This window comes from Lepisosteus oculatus, chromosome 8, assembly GCF_040954835.1.
Source record: "Lepisosteus oculatus isolate fLepOcu1 chromosome 8, fLepOcu1.hap2, whole genome shotgun sequence".
Taxonomy (NCBI): Eukaryota; Metazoa; Chordata; class Actinopteri; order Semionotiformes; family Lepisosteidae; genus Lepisosteus; species Lepisosteus oculatus.
In genome coordinates this window covers 26,766,750-26,792,166 of record NC_090703.1, presented here as the reverse complement: position 1 = coordinate 26,792,166, position 25,417 = coordinate 26,766,750, and the positions used below count along the sequence as shown (strand labels likewise).

Below are 25,417 nucleotides of genomic sequence, written 5' to 3'. Positions count from 1 at the left end.
GGAAGGACATTCTCGCAGGGCGCCTCCTGACTATCCTGAGACTCAGCCCGGACAACCACGGAACGGCCAGAGTCTAGAGCGGAAGTTGCCAGGGAGTAACCCGAGGATCCACCCGAGGTTAGCATCAGCAGCAAGCCTCGCGAACAGGTCGGAATTGTGGACAGCTGAATCACTATTCAGAACTAGCTCTACATCAGGAATGTACCGGTCTTTTTCCTGACTTGCTGGGACCCACAGCTATCTTTTCTCCTGTGCACAAACTGTGCTAGTTAAAGCCAACACTAACTAGCCGGTCAGTGAGCATCAGCAGCGCACTGTCGCAAGCCGCACAGCACAACCTGGCATGGAGCCAGAGAGCCCGCAGAAGATCTGAATCCACAGAGATTGGATGAGTATTCAACTTCAATGCATTACAGCTCGAGAATTCAATTGTTATCCCAACCAGTTGATATCAATTTAATTCCTAAGAGTTATGTACTTGTTTTGAGTATCCAATGTAGAAGTTATAACCAAGTTCATTTACGAAACAGTCTAAATGAATGATATACCGAACATATATCCTCTTGATATATGTAACTCTTCGTAACTGAATGAATATATATCTTTTGTATTCTGATAACCCTCTCGATAAGATCTGTTAGGTTTATATGCATATTTTATGTATTAATAAATGTATACTTGTGTATTAGTACCTGTGTGTGTGCGTTGTTTGAGTTATATCGCATGGTTGGATTCTAAAGCCATCAAAAGAATCAATTTTGTGATTTACTGCTACAATTAATAATTGTCCCAGTAAATGCCCAAACCCCTACAGAACTGGTGCCTCGTGAGAGCACACTACAGTGTGTATACAATATTTTGCTTCATTAAATGCCAATTAATGATGTTTGTGTTTTGTTAATGGTTATAAATAAAATATAAAAAACTGAGGAACAAGAATTTGAAATTCTCAACAGTTAAAAAATCTTGGCATTGTTGTTGATTATACTGTTAAAGTAAACCCCAAAACTGTTCAGTTTCACCATTCAAGTTTTGATTAAAACATATTCAGTTTGAGAAATATGTGTACTGTATATCATTTGTAATTCAAATTGTAAATCATTGGAAGTGGGTGAATACATTTGGAAGGAACTGTATTTCTTAGACAATATGAGACTCTAAAAAGCAAGATATAATTAGATGGTGATTGAAATCTACTTTCAATCATTTGCTTTACACATGAAGAAGAAATATGCTCACCTCCATCCCGACTGACACCCAAGCACCCCTTCAGCTCCAGCAGAGAGATGGCCTTGTCGTTGTTCAAATCACAGTAATCTGTGAACTTTCGTGCGCATTTTTTAGGTTTGGCTTTCTTCTTGACATAGCGCTTGAAAGGTTTCAACTCCTTTTTGTTTATGTCACTGCTGCCATTGTTGTCTAGCTGCCCAAAGTACCAGTGAACTACTCGTTCCTCCAGAGTGTGACTGGGGTCTGGCTCCATGAACCTGTGGAGGAGAGGTGCTATGAATCACAGGCATGCCACAGATGAGGGTACTATAAACAGAATTGCTTGGCTTTGCCAGAGTAACAGGGTGGTGTAAAACACATTGTTCCCCCAAATTTGTAAAGAGTGTTTTTTATCCACCCTTTTGGTGAACTTAATATTGAACTGCGTAAATAGACTTGAAAATGTTCTTGGAAAGGGAATTTGAATCTGGAGTCCATCCAAATATGTTATACCAATTCCCAACTGTGAAAAATGACTAGAAATAGCAATCATCAAGGATCATGTACTGATGTAAATACAGTAAATCAGTCTAAATATTTTTAATTCGTGCATCTGAACCTCACCAATGTGGAGAACAGCACATCTTAATTTAGGATGATACTAGTTTTCAATTTAACTCACTTAATGCAGCCAGCAAAAATACAATTGGCGGAGTGTTCAAGACAATATATACTGTATTTACACAGGTTCACACCACCTGAGTGACATCATGTGGGTGACACATAAGCAGCTGCTTAATCTCTGGATCAGTGTACTTGCATTCATCTCACATCATGAGGATTGAGAATAGGTGTAAAGTACAGATGTGCACCACTCTAGTGTATTTTTAACACTGTTCACCCTCATGGATAACACAATTTACATGAATACTGATAAACTTGAATTAAAAAAAATAGCTTAAAATAGGCTTGGTAAACGTTGAAGGTCACAATTCTTCCATGAAGAGGGTACCTTTAAAACAAAGATGATGACACCAAAAATTTTAAAGCCCTGGGAAAATACTCAGATAGTACGTACAGTTAAAATTCAAACTGAATTAAAAGGGACACTGTTTATCACGGCAATGCTTGTGATCAGTTGGTTTAACCGACGAAACAGGGCTAATAATCTGTCACATGACTTTGGACCCGAGTTTCGAAAGTTTAACCTATCAGCAACAAAGCAAAATTTACATGATAATAAATAACTATATACAACATGTATGCAGTAGAATAAACACATACAACATATTTTGTGTGTTATAAATTCTTCTGAAGACTCCTTGTTGTTCTTCCAATTGATTCCTAATAGCCAAAGTAAATTCACACAATTTAGTGTTACAACTAAATATTATGCCAGTAAATTCACAAAACCCCTACAGCTTTATATGGCTGAAACTGAAATCTTCAATCTCTCTAAAAAAATTAACCAAAGCAAATGAAAAGCTAGGATATGAATGTGTTAAGAATGTGAATATAAGGCTTAGACGCTGAGATTGTAAAAGAGTACTGATGAATTGCAAGAACAGTAGCAAAATCTAACAGATGCAGCCATTCAGTACACATGTTAATTCATATTACTGCATTTGTGGCGTAACGGTAGAGTGTGTGATTCACTGGCCAAAGACGGACAAAAGGTGGCACTTGTGGTGTGTTAGATGTTAGTGAAATGACTACATCAATCTTTCTCTGCTTTGCTTCATTAAATCCACTTAATATGGAATATTAATATGGAATTATGTAATTTAAGGGAATTTTTGGTAGCTGACAATAAAAATAATAGTTCAGGTGGGTAGCTGCGTCAGTATGCGTAGGCTGCAAAGGAACAAGTAATAGGTTCATTCCATGCTGAAAAAAAAAGAAAGAAAACACAACATTTCGGCTGTGGAGCCTTCTTCAGGTGTGAGAGAGACAAGGCAGTAGGCAAAAGAAATGTAGCAGGAGAACAAAGGCTGGAAGGGAGGAGGAGTGAGAGGCGGGAGCAGGGGACAGAAAGAGAGGCCAATCAAGAGGTGTGAAGTCAGAATGGGTATAGAGAGGTGTGAAATGAAACTTTCAATGAATGGAGAAAATTTAACAGAACAGTAGTCTGTCGTTAAGAGAAGGCAGAATGTGTGATCCTAGCTGCAGAATAATTTTGGTTTCGGTAGTCTTTCTGATGTATGAGTTTGGAAAACCGTCTTTGAAAACACAGACGGAGAGATTAGAGTGCTCGTGGCCGTCAGAGGTGAAATGAGAAACAATGGGCTTGGAGAGATCTTTAATCTTCACAGCCCTGACGTGTTCTCTCCTCATTCCTTTTTCTCCAATGTAGTTGGCTGGACATTTACTGCAAGAGATACAGTAAATAAGGTTGCTGGAGGTACAAGATACCATCTGGGTGATCCGGAATTGTCCTGAGGGGCCTTGAATGAGTGTGGTGTTGGATGTGTACTTGCAGGTGATGCAGCGAGCTCTGTTGCAAGGGAACGTGCCTGGTGTGGATGGTTGTTGAGGCCGGTCAACTGTGAACTGTGAGAGCTGTGAACAAGGAGGTTACGCAGATTAGGTGGTCGGCGATATGAGATGATGGGACGATCAGAAAAGAGGGCCCCAATGGAGGGATTATCCTGTAGGATGGAAAAGGTATGGTTAATAGTCCTGGGGATAGGAAGTGTGTTAGGGTGGTAGGGAAGCACCAAAGGAATGCGGTTGTTACGGTGGGAGTTCCTGATCGGGTTGATGGTCCGGGGGGGAGTTTTGGGTTGGGCAAGGGCCCTGTCAATCACACTGCTGGGGTATCCTCTGTTGATGAAAAAGGAGTACATTTCAAGGGCTTGGTTCTCGAAGTCTATGTCGTCGCTGTATAATCGTCGTAGCCTGAGGAACTGTGAAAAAGGAAGAGAGTTTTTAGTGTGGTTGGGGTAAAATGAGCTGTACAGCAAGTAGCTGTGTGAATCCGTGGGTTTGTAAAAAACTGAAGTGGAGAGTCGGGGGTAGTTGATGGAGAAGTTGATGTCTAGAAACGGAAGAGTAGTGGAAGATATGTTAACTGTACAGATGCAGCCATTCAAAATGGGTGAGGTATTTCGCGGCATACCCCGGTGGGCGTGTCGCGGTATCACGCGGTGTCACGCGGTGTCACGTATCATTTGACGCTCTGCCGGAAACTATCCGGCGTCACCTTGTAAAACCGCCAGGGGGAGCTTAACCTCTCATTTACAGCATTTGAGCCTTTAATTTTGAACTGTGTATTACAGCATGTTAATCATCAGTCATTAAAATGTTGGTATATTTTATGAAAGCAAGATTGCTCAGTTGGACAAAAGTACATAACCTACCTTTATCAGAAATATTTATGCATCAAAGCCTTTACTGAAGATATTACTAATAGTATTAATAATGGATGACTTTGGACAAGCTGTATACTCAAAGTATAATTTCTTTAGCACATTTGTACAAGCACTTGGAATCTGTCCAAGCCATACTTTGTCAGGCATTTTGTTTTACTTCAACGGGCATAAAAACGTCCTTGCTTTTAACAGGGCATTTCATAATTTCTAACTACGAAAATGATTTAAAATGCGACACCTATCATTCAACTAGAGCTTAAAATATCACAAGGATCCTCAAGAGCACAGCAAAGAGTGTATTAAAAGACACTTGTATTTATCAACGCTTTCTTTTCCGTATACCAGATTTTATGGAACCACTTCAGAGGGGTGTCAGCCAGTCAGATTCCAGGAATCGGCACTTTAAAGGAAAAATACACACCGGTATTCCATTTCTCCCTAACGATTTTAAGCATCGAAGTATTTAACTAGCATGTGAAATAGCGTGTGAAAAAGTGGTAGTTTGAAGCTTTTCTGCTAATATAATATGGAATCGCGTATCTAAAGAATTCGTGTGCTGCGACAGGGCTGTGTAGGGCTGTTTCGCCTGCCTGTTCATGCGAGCTGTCTTGTAGCCTACTGGTCTAGGTGCATAACTACCAACTGGTGGATTGTGTGTTCGAATCCAGTTGGTGCTGGACTTTTCATTTTTATTTATTTTTTAATCGCGTAACATAAACATATTACCGTATGCAAACTGTACTGTATACAGTATGTATATGTATATTTAATGTCTTAACTGTGCCTGTTTAAGTATTGAATATTCATATCTAATTTTACCACTGAAGGGAAATCTTAGTAGCTGAGCATAAAAAGAATAGGAGCATACTGCAACGCATGTGAAGGCCATTAACGATATTAATTTTGGAACATAAACATACAGTATATGCCTGGTCTCGGTACTTTAAAGAAAACACACACGAAACATGGTTTCATTATGACCAGAATCGGTCTTGAGATATTTTTAACTTGATTTACAGTATTTGAGAGGTATGTCTTAACACCGATACTACAGTGCTTAAGTACTGCTCACGTATATGTTTCTAGGTTTATATTATGCATTTCATACAGTCAAATTACTTTTGAGCAACTAATAAGAAGCGCGAAACGGTATGCGTTTTAGTTTCGTTTTGTGCTGGGACCCATGGATTGATTAGAGATATCAAGTACATACAAGTCATTTTTTAAATGTTGTAGTTCGTCTTGAAAAAATGTTACGAGTACATCATCTATCAACAATTACACAGGTTCTGTTTCCATATTGCGGATTTTGGTTACGTAATATTATTTTCTAGATTTCACGTTGTGAATATATGATTTGGGCAAACAGAGCCGCAAAGAAGTACATTATAGGTTGTTGGTTTTTTTTTTGCAGTTTTATCTAGAACAAGCGATGCTTAAACCTTTGTCTGATTCTTGTGAAACTATCCACACGACAGTTACAGTACCTAGGAGTTGACTTCAGTGATGTCACTGATGGGATGTTTCTAAAAATCCATCCTCTGTAAAACGTCTTCTCTAGTTGTCCTGCATATGTATTCGCTAATGAAGCTGTGTGTTCTGAGCCTGGATCTCTACATTTCTGTATGAACCAGCATAAAGGGCTAAAGACAGCTTGTGTATAAATTGAGTGTAAGGCAATTTATGCTTCTAAAGTCATGATCAGCATTTATTATTGTACTGTGCTGTAAACTTGTTCTGTGCCAAGTCACATTATTTTATAGCGTTTTTTGTAGCGTTATCAAATCCGGTGGCGCTGTGTGTTAGTTTCCTGACTCCCATGTCACATGGTCTGTGATTGAAACCTGTAAAACCGGTTTAATTCGTCACAGCCAGCACTCCGGTTGTAAAGTAGAAGCAGGCGAGATTTCCAGTGAAAAACATCCCCCCCCTTCTTCAGGTGTGAGGGTCTTCTGCTCAGAATGAAAGGCTAAAATGTAATGTAGGCTCTGAATGGGTTCAATTATGATTTGGGCTTGATTAAGGTCGCTGCCTTTCATCTAAAACCCTACTTGAATCCTTCTAAACTAAAAATCAGTGTTAGTGAGTTCTAAATGAAGAGGTATCCAGGTAACAGTGAAACGGGCGGACAGTCTGGGGAGATCGCCCGTTTTCCATGTAAATAGTTCCCTGGTTCCGCACCCCCTTGGTGTTTCTCTCGCTCTCTCTCGGGTCACCTGATCATTAGCTCGAAAGATTTCAGTGCTTTGTGTATATTCTAATGGTAGTGGGGGCAGGGTGTGTGGGAACAGGTTTGGTTGAAATTGCATTGGAGATCTATGTTCTTCACACCTGAAACATTTTTTCTGAAAGCATTTTCTTCGCAATTTAACCGATCTTGTTACAGCATGTTACAGTTTACTATTATTAACCATATTCATTTTAAGTGCTTAATGTAAAATCTTGTAAAAATATATTTTCATTGTTCAAATATACATTAAGTCTGACTATCATATAATAAGTTAAATACAAAACTAAAGAAAAAATAGGGTTAAATATAATTCAAAATATTTTGCTAACAATGTTAACTGTTTATGAATAATAAAATGTATTGACTAAGGAGTAGGATGGCACAGTTGTTAGTATGTTTTTTGTTTTGTTTCTTTTTCATAAATACAACAGTAGTACCTGATGTCTCAGTGGCTTTCAAAATTAAATTATGCATGCAAACCTGTGAACTAGAAAGATAACTAAGATATCCATCCATTTATAATGGTGGCAAAGTGGTTAGCATTGCTATCTTGCAGCACTGGGGTCCTAGGTTCAATTCCTGCAATCCTGTGTGTGTGGGGTTTACATGTTCTCTCTGGGTTACATGGTTTTTCTCCATATGTGTGATATGACTCCCTCTCGCACTCCAAAACATACTGGTAAGTTAATTGGTTTATGGGAAAACTGGCCCTGGTGTGTGTGTGTTTGTGTCTGTCTGTCCTGTGATGGACTGGCGCTATGTCCAGGGTGTATTCTGCCTTGTGTCCGTTGCTTACTGGGATAGGCTCCAAATCCTCTGTACTGGATAAAGAGATTAGAAATGGAAGTAAAGGCACTGTGTGGATGGAACTATACACAGTGTTAGAAACCCACTATGAAATGGCAGCATCTCACTGAGAATAAAATATTTTATAGTGCTGGCTTAAGGAAACAGCCTTTCCACCTCTCTTGCACATCAGTATCCATACCTAGTTATTTAAACAAATTGCCTCTAATTATAAACATCTTAATATGCTGGCTCTGTGGATCCGCATCAGCTATGTTTGCCCATTCCTTCGATTCATGTGCAGAAACTAAGAACTAGAGAAATCAAGAAAGGCTTTTTTTCTAGAATTAATAAATGCACATCCTGTTCACTGGGGAAATTAAATCCACACTGAGCAATCTTCAATATGTTCAGAATATGACAGCAAGAATCCTATCAGGGATGCATTACACTTGTTTTCAAGTCCTTGCACTGGTTACCTATCAGATTTCGAGTAAACTTCAAAATCCTTATCCTCCTTATATACTGTCCTACAACTGTTATTATTGATCACCGAATTATTGTACTTGACATGACTTCATTCAGCCTTTCCTGAACGTCTATGACAGGCAGAGAGAGTGCTGTTTCTGGTGCGATCTTTTGCAGCTGACATTTCACTGTTTTAAACGAACAAGAAATTAGATTGCTCATAAATCACTTATTCTATATAAACACAGCGTAATTGCCCTCCGAAAATCCTCTTTTTCTTGTTCGTTTTAGAGACCTTGATCGAAACTGATTTTAGATGACAGAAGGGATTTATTTTCTCTGTATTTCCTACATTGCTTTGTCGAGATTTTAACTTTATATCTAATTTTTTATCTAGGCTCAGATTTCAACTATGAATCGTACAGTAATTAATAGCAGTAAATACTGATGTTTTGCGCCCTCCTACCACAAAAATATATGTTTAAAAAAATGCCATGTTCCCATAAAAAAGTCATGCCTTGGAGTATAGACCCCCAAAGGAATGCCATAGAATCAAACTGCAAAATAAACACATACAGAAAGAAAGTATTTGTATTTTAATTGCAAATTCTGGTACTGTATGAGTGATTGGTATGACTTTCCTCATTACAAATCTCTTATTAGAATTTAAATTTCTCTGTAACTCCAGGTCAGAACAGAGAAAATGTAACTGCCTTAAGGAGTTTACGATTATGAAAAATAGAAGGATAAGCATGATACGTATGTCTTCTGTCATTTTCTAAGTCATGTTACTGAGCACCAAATCTTATTGAGAATATGAATCCATTTAAGGTTTATACCATTAAAGTAACGGTTTATTCCATGCTGAAAATGTTTGTACCAGACTTTTTTGAGGCCTGTTTAATTGTGTCTGAGGTCTGATGTTGTAAATTTTATTGTTAAAAAGATCCATGAAAATGTCACTACTAAAGTTAGCTGGTACTGTTGGTATTGTAAGTGGCAAGTAGAGCTCATATTTTAGATTTTGTGTAGTTGCTAGCGTTGAACTGTGTGTTGGATGCACATGAATTGAAGGAATGGGCAAACATAGCTGATGCGGATCCACAGAGCCAGCATATTAAGATGTTTATAATTAGAGGCAATTTGTTTAAATAACTAGGTATGGATACTGATGTGTAAGAGAGGTGGAAAGGCTGTTTAAAAAAAAACTTCCTGCCAGTTTTCTGTGCTTTCTCTATCCTGCTAGATTTGCAATTATTCTGAAAATTTTCATCTTGAAATAACTAATTTCTAAATACCTTTTTCACTGTTAACATCTTGCAGCAACTCTGCAACAAAATATACACTCTGACAGTTCACCCTGCTACCAACATTAAATAAAACAAATCTTAAGATTTCTATATTTATGTCTTTATTTAGTGGTTTCATTAGTGACAAAGGCTAAACTTTCTTGGTAAAATGTATCTTATGTGTTGCAGAAAAAACTGACTTGATTTAACAAAATACGTTTACAAATCCTTTCACCTGGCATTTTCGTAGTTAGAAATTATGGAACGCTCTGTTAAAAGCAAGGGAGTTTTTATGTCCGTTGCAGTTCTTTTGCAACATGAATATAATTATATCGTTATTAATTTCTTGAGATACGAGATTCCATATTATATTCCCTTTTAATCAAATTCTAAAAGTATGCTTGTTGACTCCGGTATCGCGTTAGTTAAAGACTTCGATGCTTAAAATGTTTAGGGAGAAATGGAATACTGGTGTGTATGTTTTCTTTAAAGTACCGAGACCAGCCATATACTGTATGTTTAAGTTCCAAAATTAATATCGTTTATGGACTTCACACGCGTTGCAGTATGCTCCTATTCTTTTTATGCTCAGGCACTAAGTAAAAGGAGATGCTTCATATTGCTTGACTAATTTTAAAAACTAAGTTATAAATGCAGATGCTCCCTCGGTGCGCTGCTCTGGTGCGTCGGCTCTTACACAGTGCCTGTTGCCGTAAGCGTTACAATATACATACCCAACACTGCTTGTACCCATCTGTCATGCAAATAAAACACCTTGAATTGAATTGAATTGAGGGACCAAGGGGTGCGGAACCAGGGAACTATTTACATGGAAAACGGGCGATCTCTCCAGACTGTACGCCAATTTCACTGTTACCTGGATACCTCTTGGGGGATATCTTCTATATCCTCTTGGGGTATATTCTAACAACAAGTGATTATAAGACGATCTGTCAAAGTGCAATGAAATACAATATGCTGGAGAGTATGCTTCTCAAAGCACTTTACAGGATAACAACAATAACAACAACAATTTTACAAGTCCTGGGAGGAAGAATATCATCAATATTAATAATAATAAACTTTATTTGTATAGCGCTTTTAAAGGTGGCTCCTCAAAGTGCTTTACAGGATAACAACCGATGAAACAACAGTGGCTGGGGGTTGAAAATACCAGTGAAACCGGTTTGTTCACAATGTACTGTAGACAAAGAGTGTTACACCAAGGCATTAGCATGTTAAAATGATTCCATTGAGGAGCCGGTCGCAATAATTGTTTTGTTCCTTGATTTTCTGATCTAAGAGGCTATTAGGCTGCAGCGAATGTGAATTCTGTCTGACATTGCCAGATTGTGAAAAAATAAAAGTATTTTAATCAAGATTCCCTTATAAAATTAACGTGAAACAAAACAAAAACTAAAAATAAGATACAATCTACAGACATTCACAACATAAACATATCTTTAAAAATGTACATATATTGTTAAATTATTACTTTAAATATATACTTTAAGTTACTGAAACAGCCAGTTAATAAAATCGTTGCAATTTTGTTCTTGTTTGGTGGTGGGGATATTCTGAAAACAACTTGATTTAAAGACAATCTGTCAAAGTGCAATGAAATACAATATTACGCTGGGTAAACGTTCCGAGGTTAAATTCTTCCGCGACGGGGGTACCTTTAAAGCTGAGACGACGAAAATAAAGGTTATTATTAATTTGCTGGACAGAGAGGTGAACATTATTATGCAGAAGACAAAGATAACGATTTACGTTGCATTGCCAGATTGTGAATCAATAAAACTATTTAATTAAACACGGGTTTGCAATTTAAATGGAAATGGGGGTGATGGGAACTCTTAATATAAATACAAATAAAATAAATAAAACAGGTTTCGATAGTTAATAACCACTTTTTATGCGCAAAACACAGGTGATTTTTCTTCCTCCTGATCAGTTTAGAAATCTGTGTACGCTGTAAGGTTTTTATTTCCTAATTAAACTTTTAAAATACACGTTTCGAATAGAAGCAGCATATGCTGTTTTCTTCCTGCTATGTAGAACAGATCAGCAAGTTTTTTTTCTCCAATCAGAGGGGTTTCAGATGATGGCAGCCAATCACCATTCTGATGCGGTACTGTAATCACTAGTATAGGGACACCCCAGAATTCTGTCTCATTTTCATTTTAGGAAATAATGAAACTCTCAGTTAAAAGCAAGAGAGATTGTCCGTTATAGTGGACATAAAAACAAGAGTTTGCTGCGGTGTTATTGGAAACCCAAATTTAACACAAATCGCCGGCATTATATCCTAGAAGACACAGACCGGGAGAATGCCCGGAGCATAAAAAATGCAGACGAACTAGGGATTGGACAGTTTCCAAGTGCTTGTACAATTGATGGAAATGTTCAAGTAAATGTGCAAAAGAAATAAAAAAATAATTTATATTATATTATTATAAGCATACTCGGCCCATGGGAGGACAGGGACCCAATCATACTGTGAAGCAGAGACATAGGCATGGTAGTAAGTGAGTAGTTCTTGGTTGATCCTCTCGGTAAGGCTGTTAGCCTCTGGGTGATAACCAGAGGTGAGATAAGTGGTAGCTCCAAGTGATTTACAGAATGTTCTCCAAAACCTTGAAATGAATTGAGGTCTTCGATCAGAGACAATGTCAGTGGGTATACCATGGAGTCTAAAAATTTGAAAAACAAAAAGGTCCAACAGTGGAAGAGCAGGAAGAAAAATAAAGTGAGCTGACTTCGAAAACCTGTCCACCACGACCATGATGGTAGTCTTGCCTTGGCTCTTGGGAAGGTCTGCGAGAAAATCCACTGAGATGTGTGATCAAGGTCTCTTAGGAATAGGAAGTGGTTGGAGCAAACTGTCTTTCTTTGGGTGAGATGATTTGGCTCTGGCACAAATGGGACAAGTTTGCATGTATTAGCGATGTAGGTCTTCAGTGACAACCACCAGAAGTCTCTTGAGATAAGATCGGTTGTAATCGACATCATAATTGGCTTCTGCAGGGGAGCATTTTCCTAGAAAAAAAAGCACAGGGATGGAGGACACCTCTCTCTCCATGGCGTTGAGACAGTACAGCACCAACCCCATAGGCCGAGGCATCAACTTCTAAGGTAAACGGAAGAGAGGGATTGGGGTGGCGGAGAAGCAGAGTCGAGGAGAAAAGTTGTTGAAGGTGATTGAAAGCCTTATCTGTTTCAGGGTTCCATTTACCAAGATCTGGGCTCTTCCGGGTCAGGGCAGTAATAGGAGAAACAACCGAACAGAAAGCTCTAAGAAAACGTCAATAAAAATGTGAAAAACCCAAGAACCACTGTATCTGTTTCAAGTTCTTAGGAGTAGGCCAGTTTAGAATGGACGCCCTCTTGGCAGGATCAATCTCAATACCCAGAGGAAAAACGATGTAGGCGAGGAAATTAATTCTAGGGTGGAGCAGTATCGCTGTGGCTAAGGATCTGTACCTGTTGCTGGAAGGTTGCTGGTTCAAATCCTACAGCTGGCAGAGAAATCCTACTCTGTTGGGCCCCTGAGCAAGGCCCTTAACCCCAACTGCTCCGGGGTGCCATATAAATGTCTGACCCTGCGCTCTGACCCCAAGCTTCTCTCTCCCCATCTGTGTGCCTGTGTGTCTCATGGAGAGTAATCTGGGGTATGGGAAAAGACACATTCCTAATGCAAGAAATTGTATATGGTTAATAAAGTAATCTTATGAAAGGTGCACTTCTCCAGCTTTTCGTGGAGTTTGTTCTCAATCAGGTGCAAAAGGACCTCATGGACATAAGAGACGTGATCCTGGAGATTACAAGAAAAAATGAGGATTTCGTCAAGGTATACAAGGACATATTTGTGTAGAATTTCCCTAAAGATGTCATTCATGAAACCTTGAAAAACAGCGGGAGCTGTTTTTTGAACAAGTGAATGGCATCACTTGATATTCATAGTGGCCATGAGAAGTAATGAATGCCATTTTCCACTCGTCGCCCTCCTGGATATGATTAAGTTGTAGGCACCACAGAGGTCAAACTTGGTAAATGCAATTTTACCAAAATGGTAGCGCCGCGGATAGATTCCAAAAATGATTAAATGAGAGGGAGGGGGTAGCTGTTCTTGATAGTGATGTTAATCAATACAGGGTCTGAGAGTTCCATCTTTCTTCTGGACAAAAAAGAAGCCAGCACAAGCAGGGGATTATTGAATATATTCTTCCATTGCTTGAGATTCAGCTAACGAAAGAGAGTAAATGTGACCTCTAGAGGGAAGAGTTCCAGGGGGCAGGTCGATGGGACAATCATAAGGGCGATGTGGAGGGAGAGACAGAGCCTTCTGTTTACTGAAAGCCAGATGCAAATCAGAATATGGGGAATTTTAGAGAACTCATTGGGAGAATTTCTTGGGGACTTGACAGCAATTAGTAAGGCAGCTGGGTCTCCAAGCAGTAAGCTCATTATGTGACCAAGAAATGTGTGGATTGTGAGTCCGTAACCAAGGGTAACCTAGCACCAGCAGGTGGGAAGGGGATTGGATGAGAAAAAATTGAATGACTTCCTGATGGGTTGCACCAATGCAGAGAGTGAGAGGGGCTGTCTACTATTCAACCAGGAACTACTATTTTTCCCAGGAGGTCTCCCATCCAGGTACTGACCAGGTTCACACCTGCTTAGCTTCAGTGGGTTGCAGGGTGATATGGCTGCTGGCTTCCTGAATTCCAGGAGATTTGAGCTGCCAACGAGAGGAAATCTATGATGTAATCCTGAAGCAACCGAGAGCCTTGGGTAAGGGCAGTGAGACGAGATACAGCCAAGTAATGTGAATGGTGCAGACCGAAGACAGATTTCAGGGTGGATGTTAGAAGACTCAGGGATATTCCGAATGAGGATGTTAAGACACCCAATCCAGTGCTCGACCAGTAAGGTAAGAAACCATAAATGCTATTTTCTCACGATCAGTAGAAAACAGTCCAGGGGGAGTGGGAAAGCCATCAAGCATTGAACGAAAAAAGTCTGGAACTTCACGGGGTTTCCATCAAACGTCTCCGGAGGAGGAGGTGGTAGAGGGCAAGCAGCTGCAGTAATAGGAGCAGCAGGCTGTGGATGTGCAACATGAACTACTAATTGCTGAACCGTGGCAGCGAGTTGGCCGAGCATCCGGGAGTGTTCTTGAAGGATAGAGAAAGAGTCAGCCTGGCCCGCTGTGTCCATGTCTTTAGGCTCACTATTCTATCAGGAATACTGAAAGGGGTGAGTGGTTGAACCCCTGTGCGAAGCCGTGAGAAAGGGAGTTCGAGCAAATCTAAATCCAAGATTCCAAATCCAAGTCGTTAGACAACAGTGAAGTCAAAAGTAGGAGAACCAGGTCAAGTAATTAAGGAGTCAAGTCGAAAGTATTAGAGCACACGAGAGAAAGCTGTGGAAGACTTCTCAATAGTGAGTGTAGGTAAGCCGGTGAAGAGTGTTTAAATGTTGGAGAGAGAGAGACATGGTTGGATAATTAATTCCTGGATGAGCTTGTGGAGTTTAGTATGCGTGGGAATGCCAGGGCACTTACGGGAGAAGGTATGAGTTGGGACAGCTATTTGCTGAAATGTACCATGGCAATGACTAATTGTGTGCTGGAACTATGAAAGAAGCTTTATGGGCACTTTCACAGCTCCCTTCTCACATGGGCCATGTGCAGTTCCCCAGGAGTAACAGAGTGCTTCTAAAGAATAAGCAGCCCATTGCTCAGTCCTTTGCTTCGATTGGCTTCATCTCAGTGCTGATGGGAAAAGGAGCATTTTATGGTATATTTTAAATTATATTTCTAATTATTAAGTATACTAAGTATTTTATTTAGTATCTTTTAATTCATTTTATTTTGTCTTGCCTTGTCTTTCACCTGAAGAAGGCTCCACGGCCAAAACGTTGTGTTTTTCAAGTACAAATGTTTGGTTGGAAGTGGATTGCATTGTTATGGGAAATTATTCTTCATTTATTTGTTTTCCAAATTATGCAGATTAGGAATGAGGAATGTATCTACACATAAATTAAGAACTGCCTATATTTATTTTCATGACTTAATGAAGTCACTGCAAAGAGAACTAACTAAAAGGTTAACTAACTAAAAAAATAATGAAGATAGAACACCCATAATAATTTCTAAAATTTATATTAATCCTTAAATTTTCTTAAAGCACATACTCACACCAGGGCCAGTTTCCCAAGAAGCCAATTAACCTACCAGTATTTGGACTTTCAGTCTTTGGACTGTGGAAGGACACAGGAGCACATGGTGAAACCCACATGAACAGTGGGATAATATACAAACTGCACACAACTTGCACCCCAGATCTGGAATTACAACACAGGGCCCTAGCAATGCCACTGTGCCACCATGCCACCCACATCATTTTTATACATACAAGCTAAATTAATTCATTAATTCTAGTAAAATAACATTTAGATTAGAATCAGATTTAAATGTTTCATTTCCAGAGTTAAGGGGAAAGAATAAGTTACACAAAATAGCAAGCCAAAGAAACACAAGAAACTATGCATGATTTAGAGAATTATATTGGCAAATGATCATCGTTGTTGGTCATATTCTATTGTTTAGATTTCTATTTATCTGCAAGACTGTGTTTCAAAACCAGAAAAGAGCATCACAAATGGATGTCTTGCATGTGTTTGTTCATATAAATCAATAATAAGAAAATACTATACAAATAGGATGTATGAGATAATTCTGAATCCCTGAATATGAGCCAGTAACACCCTAATACCCCATACTTTTACAAAGAAATCCAGGCATGGGGCAGGGAATAATACAGTATGTATCCATGGGAGGCCAAACCTTACTTACAACAAGAGGCCCATCTAGCCTTCGGCTGATCTCCTTGGCTGATCTCCGTAAATGCAAAAGTCTGAAATCTATAATATGTAATGTTCTCATTTTTATGATATATAGATAATATATAGAGTCCATAAATACTGACAACACCAATACAATATGCTATCTTAAAATAAGATACAACAAATATCTGTGGTTGTTGAAATTATAATCATTTCTATTTTCATGCTGCAGAGATAGTGGAATAATCATGACACCTGCTGTATTCAATATTTTGACACAACTAGCTCATTATTTTCTTGATTAGATGATGAAATTATTTAATGACACAAAGCAGTTCATTAAAGTTAAATGAGGGTCTGGGACTTAAATACTTTAGCCTTTATGGTAGCCAGCTGACAGAAACAGTGCATCACTGATACTTAAAAATATAAAACAAGGATTGACAAATTCATTTCACTAAGTGAGTAAAAGATAAAGATCAGATGATTAGTGCAGTTACGTCGTTAGAAAACAGTGCATCACTGATACTTAAAAATATAAAACAAGGATTGACAAATTAATTTCACTAAGTGAGTAAAAGATAAAGATCAGATGATTAGTGCAGTTACATGGTTAGAACCCTTAGGAATCAGCTGATATAATGCCTTACCTTCCTACTCCAGGGGGAGTGGGTGAGTTTATAGCTTGTACCATGTCTGTGGTGAGGGCATCTAGTAAACTGGTGATGAACTCAACTTTCTTTCCATCTGGGCATCCTAGGCCAAAGAGAAAGGAAATATTGTTACTGAAGTTTGTGATGCCTGAGGACTAGCAGACAGTTTGCCAGCCAAGGTTTCACTTGAGACAGAAGGGTAAGAGATTAATTCACTCAGAACAGTTTGCCACTGCCTATTTCTTCTGCTTTAAGAAAGGTCAATTTATGGTTAGGTCATTTGATTCAAGCCAGACATAAAGTTGAAGTATGCTGGTGTCCTGAAGGTGCAGTGGGCTGCAACAGAGATTTACAATAGTGTAAAAGTTATAAGAAATCAAAAAGAGCAACAACAGATCAACATTTCAGGGATAATATCCTGATTGATGCCAAAGCTCTGTATAATAGGGCATAGTATCTTCACAGTGCTTGCTGATGGGCTTTTTGTCCGCAATTGCCCTGGATTGTGTGTGTAAATGTTACCTGGACACATTGTGAGTCTGACAGTCTTCATTGTGAAATCAGAATAAATTTGGTCTGACCATGTCATATTAGGTAGAAAAATAAATACAAACACACTCTCCCAATACAGCTTTGACGTTTGAAAATGCCTGTACACAATACTCAGTAGACTTCCAATTATTTTTCACAATGAATGTGTAGCGGCATTGCTTGTTAATAAGACAGAATTAAGCGATGCTGTGCTTTCCTAAATGAGGCCCCATCTCTCTCTTCATCTGTGTAGTGCATCCTACTACGAGCTGCACCTCGATTGGTTGGCCGGTAGCCAGAGGACGCCGGGACAACGCCTATCATACACAGTGGATAATTAAACTCCATGTTCTACATTGCGTCTCGAGAATTTAATTGTTACCTCAACACAAGTTGTTATCAATTTAATTCATGAGTAATGTATTTTTTTCTCTGTTGTGTATCTCTTTGTGTTTGCATTTCTTCGAGATTATACCTTGTATATGATAACCCTCACAATAAGGTCAAAGTTGAACTTTGATGACATTGAGCTGCAATCAGATTTGGTACCTACAGATGCAGCCATTCAAAATGCGCGGTAAAAACCCGCGGTACGGTAACCTACCCACAAGCCACCGCGGGGCACCGGAGGGTACCGCAGGGCAAGTGATTGGCTGGCCAAAATGACCGACAGGGGCACTCGTGGTGCATTGGTTGGTAGTGCAAAGATTTAATCATTTAATGTCTTTACTGTGCACATTTTAATCCGCTTAGTTTTGAATATTTATATGGATTTTACCACTAAAGGGAAATTTTAGTAGCTGAGCATAAAAAGAAGAGGAGCATAACGCATCTGAAGGTCATAAACGATATTAATTTAGGAACATAAACATTACTGTATGTATGTAAACTGTACTGTGTATGGCTGGTGTTGGTAGTTTAAAGAAAAAATACACACCAGTCTTCCATTTCTCCCTAAACATTTTAAGCATGAAAGTTTTATGAAACGGTACCCAAATATGCGATTGCTGTATAGAATTAATTTTTATTTTAAAAAATTATTTAACACGAACATTAAGCTGTTTACATCTTCCGCCTGAGAACAGTCACCCGTTGCTACCCAACGCAGAATGGTGATTGGCTGACACCATCTGACACCCCTCTGATTGGAGAAAAAAGACGTGCTGGTTTGCTATACATACTCTACCAGGAAGAGGATTTCTTTCTATTCAAAACGTGTATTTTAAAAGTTTAAGAAGTAAAAACCTTACAGCGTACACAGATTTCTAAACTGATCAGGATCGTTATCTTTGTCTTATGCATAATAATGTTCACCGCTCTGTCCAGCAAATTAATAATAAACTTTATTTTATATAGCGTTTTAAACGAATAAGTAATTAGATTGCTCATAAACCTAATCACTTGCTTTTTCTTTTTATTTAGGCTCAGATTTCAACTATAGATCGTATTATTAATAACCATAATAACAACCAACCAACAAAAACAACCATATAAACATAATACCAACAAAAAACATAGATAACAACCACAATACAAAATCAAATAATCAAACCATTTTACTCTCGCAAAATCCTCCAATTATCATAATCCCGCCCCTTATGCAAAACCAAACCTTCCTCCCATCCCAGTTTATCCTGTTTATCATAAACAAAATCCACCTCAATTTTCAACATAAAGCATTACACAAAATCAATACCTCAACACTCCATACTCAACAACGATAATTCACAAACAGCCAGAACATGTAACTACACATTCCCAAACATACCTAATTTCCATAGCCCCACCCCTTATGCAAAACCAACATCCCTCCCCTGTTCTCTCTCTCCCCTGGCGGTTGTAATTGTTTTTATTTTCAAATAAATTTTAGCAAAGTCATGTATTTTAAAAATCTTAAGATTTTTATATTTATGTCTTTATTTAGTGGTTTCATTAGTGACAAAGGCTAAACTTTCTTGGAAAAATGTCTTTTATGTAAACCATGTTTGCTATTAATTCATTCAGGGCTAAAATATGTTCATTGTCTTCTAATGAAAGAAGGGTTCCTTTCACCGTAGTCGGGAGCCTAGCCTTTAACTAGTAAGTACTGTATTTACTGGGTTTTTGAGGGGGGGGGGGGTGTCTTTCGCTGGAAATCTCGCCTCCTACTTTGAAAATACCCGTGAAACCGGTTCAATTCGTCACAGCCAGCACTCCTGCAGAGAGTTGGGTTGTACTTGCAGTGTATACAGTACACGCGTTATGCTCTTCGTTAATGTCTGTGAAGTTTTATTTAATCTCTGAGCCATACTGATTCTTCTGGAAGCCAGTTTCCGCCAGGGAGTAAAAAAAAAAACACACTATGGTATTCTCTCCAATGCAGTGCAGTTCAAAACATACCTCTGATGCTGCTCCTAAATGAATATCGTTTATGACCATCAGAAGCTTTATGCTCCTTTTCTTTTTTCCAGTGGATTTAACAGGGAGAGGCATTTCATGATGTACTTTTCACTGATGAAACAACAGTGGCTCTGGAACAGTTTTCAACCAAGTCGTTTTATAAAAAGGGGACATATGTACACGTTACTGAAGCTAAAAGTTTAGCCTTTGTCACTAATGTAAACACTAAATAAAGACATATAGAAATCCCTACGTTACAGACTGTATATGGCTGGTATTGGAAGTTTAAAGAAAAAATACACACCAGTATTTCACTTTCTCCCTAAACATTTTAAGCATCAGAGTCTTACATGTGGTTATTTCGAAAACGTTTGTACGTGCTCCTTCTTACCATGTTACTGTTTACTGTTACTGACCATATTAAGTTTAAGTGCCTGTGGGCACTTTTCCTGTCCGTGGGGGGTGGACCGTCTTTCATTAGAAGGTTAGTCTGTTCTACTCTGAGAATGTAGAGGGGGTGGAAAGTGCCCGCGGTCATTTAATTAGTATTAAAATCTTAGTTATCTTTCTAGTTCACAGGTTTGCATGCATAATTTAATTTTGAAAGCCACTGAGACATCAGGTACTAGTGTTGTATTTATGAAAAAGAAACAAAAAAAACATACTAACAACTGTGCCACCCTACTCCTTAGTTAATACATTTTATTATTCATAAACAGTTAACATTGTTAGCAAAATATTTTGAATTATATTTAACCCTATTTTTTCTTTAGTTTTGTATTTAACTTATATGATAGTCAGACTTAATGTATATTAATGTATATTTGAACAATGAAAATATATTTTTACAAGATTTTACATTAAGCACTTAAAATTAATATGGTTAATAATAGTAAACTGTAACATGCTGTAACAAGATCGGTTAAACTGCGAAGAAAATCCTTTCAGAGAAAATGTTTCAGGTGTGAAGAACATAGATCTCCAATGCAGGGTGTTCCCACACACCCTGCCCCCACTACCATTAGAATATACACAAACATTTTAGCGTTTGAGCAGAAGACCCTCACACCTGAAGAGTGCTGGCTGTGACGAATTAAACCAGTTTTACAGGTTTCAATCACAGACCATGTGACATGGGACTCAGTAAAGTAACACACAGTGCCACTGGATTTGATAATACTGTACCTAACCAAAATCCGCAATATGGAAACAGAACCTGTGTAATTGTTGATAGATGATGTACTCGTAACATTTTTTCAAGACGAACTACAACATTTAAAAAATGACTTGTATGTACTTGATATCTCTAATCAATCCACGGGTTCCAGCACAAAACGAAACTAAAACGCATACCGTTTCGCGCTTCTTATTAGTTGCTCAAAAGTAATTTGACCGTATGAAATGCATAATATAAACCTAGAAACATATACGTGAGCAGTACTTAAGCACTGTAGTATCGGTGTTAAGACATACCTCTCAAATACTGTAAATCAAGTTAAAAATATCTCAAGACCGATTCTGGTCGTAATGAAACCATGTTTCGTGTATGTTTTCTTTTTCATCTTGAAATAACTCATTTCTAAATACCTTTTTCACTGTTAACATCTTGTAGCAACTTTGCGACAAAATATACACTCTGACAGTTCATCCTGCTACCAACATTAAATAAAACAAATCTTAAGATTTCTTTATTTATGTCTTTATTTAGTGGTTTCATTCGAAGCTTACAATGTTTAGGGAGAAATGGAATACTGGTGTGTATTTTTTTCTTTAAAGTACCGAGACCAGCCATATACTGTATGTTTATGTTAAGATTTCCCTTCAGTGGTAAAATTAGATATGAATATTCAATACTTAAACGGGCACAGTTAAGACATTAAATATACATATACATATTGTATACAGTACAGTTTGCATACGGTAATATGTTTATGTTACGCGATTAAAAAATAAATAAATAAAACTGAAAGGTCCAGCACCAGCTGGATTTGAACACACAACCTGCTAGTTGGTAGTCACGCACCTAGACCAGTAGGCTACAAGACAGCTTGCATAAGCAGGCAGGCGAAACAGCCCTACACAGCCCTGCCGCAGTACACGGATATAATCATACCGTTATTAAATTCTTGAGATACGTGATTCCATATTATATTCCCTTTTAATCAAATTCTAAAAGTATGCTTGTTGACTCCGGTATCACGTTAGTTAAAGACTTCGAAGCTTACAATGGTTAGGGAGAAATGGAATACTGGTGTGTATTTTTTTTCTTTTCATGATAGGTGTCGCATTTTAAATCATTTTCGTAGTTAGAAATTATAAAACGCCCTGTTAAAAGCAAGGAAGTTTGTATGCCCGTTGAAGTAAAACAAAATGCCTGACAAAGTATGGCTTGGACAGATTCCAAGTGCTTGTACAAATGTGCTAAAGAAATTTTACTTTGAGTATACAGCTTGTCCAAAGTCATCCATTATTAATACTATTAGTAATATCTTCAGTAAAGGCTTTGATGCATAAATATTTCTGATAAAGGTAGGTTGTGTACTTTTGTCCAACTGAGCAATCTTGCTTTCATAAAATATACCAACATTTGAATGACTGATGATTAACATGCTGTAATACACAGTTCAAAATTAAAGGCTCGAATGCTGTACATGAGAGGTTAAGCTCCCCCTGGCGGTTTTACAAGGCGACGCCGGATAATTAGTCACGTGACACACGTGATACCGCGTGATACCCCGGTGGGCGTGTCGCGGTATGCCGCGAAATACCTCACCCATTTTGAATGGCTGCATCTGTAAGGCAGCAAACCAGCTTAGCACAGGAGGTTCTGTGAAAGCAGTTCAGGTCCTATCTAGTATCTAGCTAAACAGCTTGAACTGTCTTTGTCCGAGCTGACAAAGTTTCAAAAGCTTCAGGGAAAGCTAGAAAGGTATAAGGCGGAGCGAGTTGATTTGTTGGATATAATCAAAGAAAAGAAAGTGGAAAACGAGAAAAGTGAAGACCGACTCAAGGAAGTTTTAGGTAAATTAGATGACCTGTCTGCTAAAGAAACTGCTGCTGAGGGAATTAGGAGAGACCTGGAAGCAAGCTTGCAGAAAAAAGAAAAAGAAATTGAGATTTTACATGAGCTCAACCAGGAAAGGCAAAAGAAGATTGTGCGTGGTCGGGATGAGAGAGAGAGACTGCAAAAGGAGCTAGATGCTGCCGTACAGAAAGCAAAACAGGCTAGATCCCACTGGCATGCCAGCCCACCTAGCAGCCCGGAGCGATCACCCAGCGTGCCGGGAGGAGGTTTCCCCCGGCCAGGGTCTGTGGTTGGGTCGGCATTGGGGAGATCGCCGAGTACCGCAAGACGCAAGAGAGCTTCAATCCAGGCATAGACCCCCGGTGCCCACGGAGAAGCCGTAAAAATTAACCTCCACTCCCTGAGACAGCTAGCAAAAGATGTAGAAAGGTTCGACCCGTCAGTGTCAGGGAATAATGTGGAGACCTCCATCGATGAGCTGAAATACACTTTGCAGTTTATGCCCGAAGCCACAGAACAGGAAAAGGCTATGTTAGTAAGAAAAACTACCAGCCGAGTGGTCCATGAGTGGATGTCTAGACAAGGACCGGAGGTCTGTGGTAGCTTTGAGGAGCTGTGTCAGGCAATGATCAGAGAATTTTCGGCTTTTATCGATCCCATATCTGCCATGGCCGCTGCTCACCATATTAAGCATGAAAAAGCTGAAGCCCCTCGTGAATATTATGAGAGGCTTAGGCGCACTTATTTTGCAGGGCAGAATGAAGAGGGTTGCGAAGAGAATGTGAATTTCAAAGGTTTATTCATTGCTAATCTGCATCCATCAGTCAGGAAAATGATTGTGATGCATGCTGATGCAAAAGCAATGAAAATAGCTGACATTAGGAGGTTAGCGCTGTAGTGTGCTCTCACGAGGCACCAGTTATGTAGGGTTTGGGCATTTACTGGGACAATTATTAATTGTAGCAGTAAATCACAAAATGATTCTTTTGATTGCCTTAGAATCCAACCATGCGATATAACTCAAACAACACACACAGACAGGTACTAATACACGAGGATACATTTATAAATACATAGAATATGCATGTAAACCTAACAGATTTTATCGTGAGGGTTATCAGAATACAAAAGGTATATATTCAGTCAGTTACAAAGAGTTACATATATCAAGAGGACATACGTTCAGTATATCATTCATTTAGACCGTTTCGTAATTGAAATTGGTTACAACTTCTACATTAGATACTCAAAACAAGTACATAACTCTTAGGAATTAAATTGATATCAACTGGTTGGGATAACAATTGAATTTTCGAGCTGTAATGCATTGAAGTTGAATACTCATCCAATCTCTGGGGATTCAGATCTCCTACAGGCTCTCTGGCTCCGTGCCAGGCTGTGCTGTGCTGCTTGCGATGGTGCGCTGCTGATGCTCACGGACCGGCTAGTTAGTGTTGGCTTTAACTAACACAGTTTGTGCACAGGAGAAAAGATGACTGTGGATCCCAGCAAGTCAGGAAGAGGACCGGTTCGTTCCTGATGAAGCGCTAGTTCTGAATAGTGATTCAGCTGTCCACAGTTCCAACCTGTTCATGAGGCTTGCTGCTGATGCTAACCTCGGGTGGATCCTCTGGTTACTCTCTGGCAACCTCTGCTCTAGACTCTTAGAACAGAGGAAAGTTCTGGCACTCGGACACACTGGCCGTTCCGTGGTTGTCCGGGCTGAGTCTCAGGATGGTCAGGAGGCGCGCTGTGAGAATGTCCTGCCCTTGGGAGCCTTCTGCTCCTGGGCCGTCCTGCCCTGGAATTCTCCTTTGAATTCCCTTTAGAATTGTCTGAAAAGTCTCTCAAGCCCTCTGTGCCTGTTTTTACCTGGAGGAACTTCAGCTCATTCACTGGTTGAAAGTTTCATGGGCATCAGAGTCCCACGTGGGTTACTCGGCCCTACCAGTCCCTGATTGGTTGATCAAGGTGAGATATGAGTCACTTACTCCTGACACTTAGGAATGCAGTCCAGATGTCCATCTGGCACTCCCTAGACAGATAGGCGCCAATGGATGACCATTGATCATGATAGCCAGGCTTAGCTAAGTGCATCCCCATTTGGGAGCTGTCCCTTATCTAAAGAAAACATCTTTAAATCAGCCTACATGAACAGTTTCTCTGTGGCTGCACCACAGAGATGAACAGAGAGATGAAGCCTCATTTGGGAAAGCACAGCAATACTTAATTCTGTCTTATTAACAAGCATTGCTGCTACAGCGCAGAAAGCCTGGGGAAATGAAGTCTCTACTTCATCAGAGCACAAACCTGCTAAAACGTCTGTGTTCGCTACTAAAGCCAGCAGGGTTGATGACTCGCCTCGGCTCGAGGGAGCTGAGGTTTCTGAGCCCGCTAAGCCCCGGCAAGATAGGCAGTCAGGACCGCATTAAGCGTCAGAGCCGCTGTAAGCGCTGTGTAGTGTGCTCTCTGAAGGCACCAGTTCTGTAGGGTTTGGGCATTTACTGGGACAATTATTAATTGTAGCAGTAAATCACAAAATTGATTCTTTTGATGGCTTTAGAATCCAACCATGCGATATAACTCAAACAACGCACACACACAGGTACTAATACATGAGGATA

General features: G+C 39.2%; 1 protein-coding gene across 3 annotated transcripts in view; it reads right to left on the bottom strand.

The window, feature by feature from the left end:
* Positions 1 to 25,417, bottom strand: part of smoc1 (SPARC related modular calcium binding 1) — a 305,181-nt gene that overhangs the window by 43,667 nt on the left and 236,097 nt on the right. For all 3 annotated transcript variants that reach the window (XM_069193419.1, XM_069193417.1, XM_069193418.1), the window contains exons 12-13: positions 16,856 to 16,961; positions 1,240 to 1,487 (exon numbers count right to left, since the gene is read on the bottom strand). In XM_069193419.1, coding sequence (XP_069049520.1) covers positions 1,240 to 1,487; positions 16,856 to 16,961 — 354 coding nt within the window. The remainder of the gene's footprint in view (positions 1 to 1,239; positions 1,488 to 16,855; positions 16,962 to 25,417) is intronic.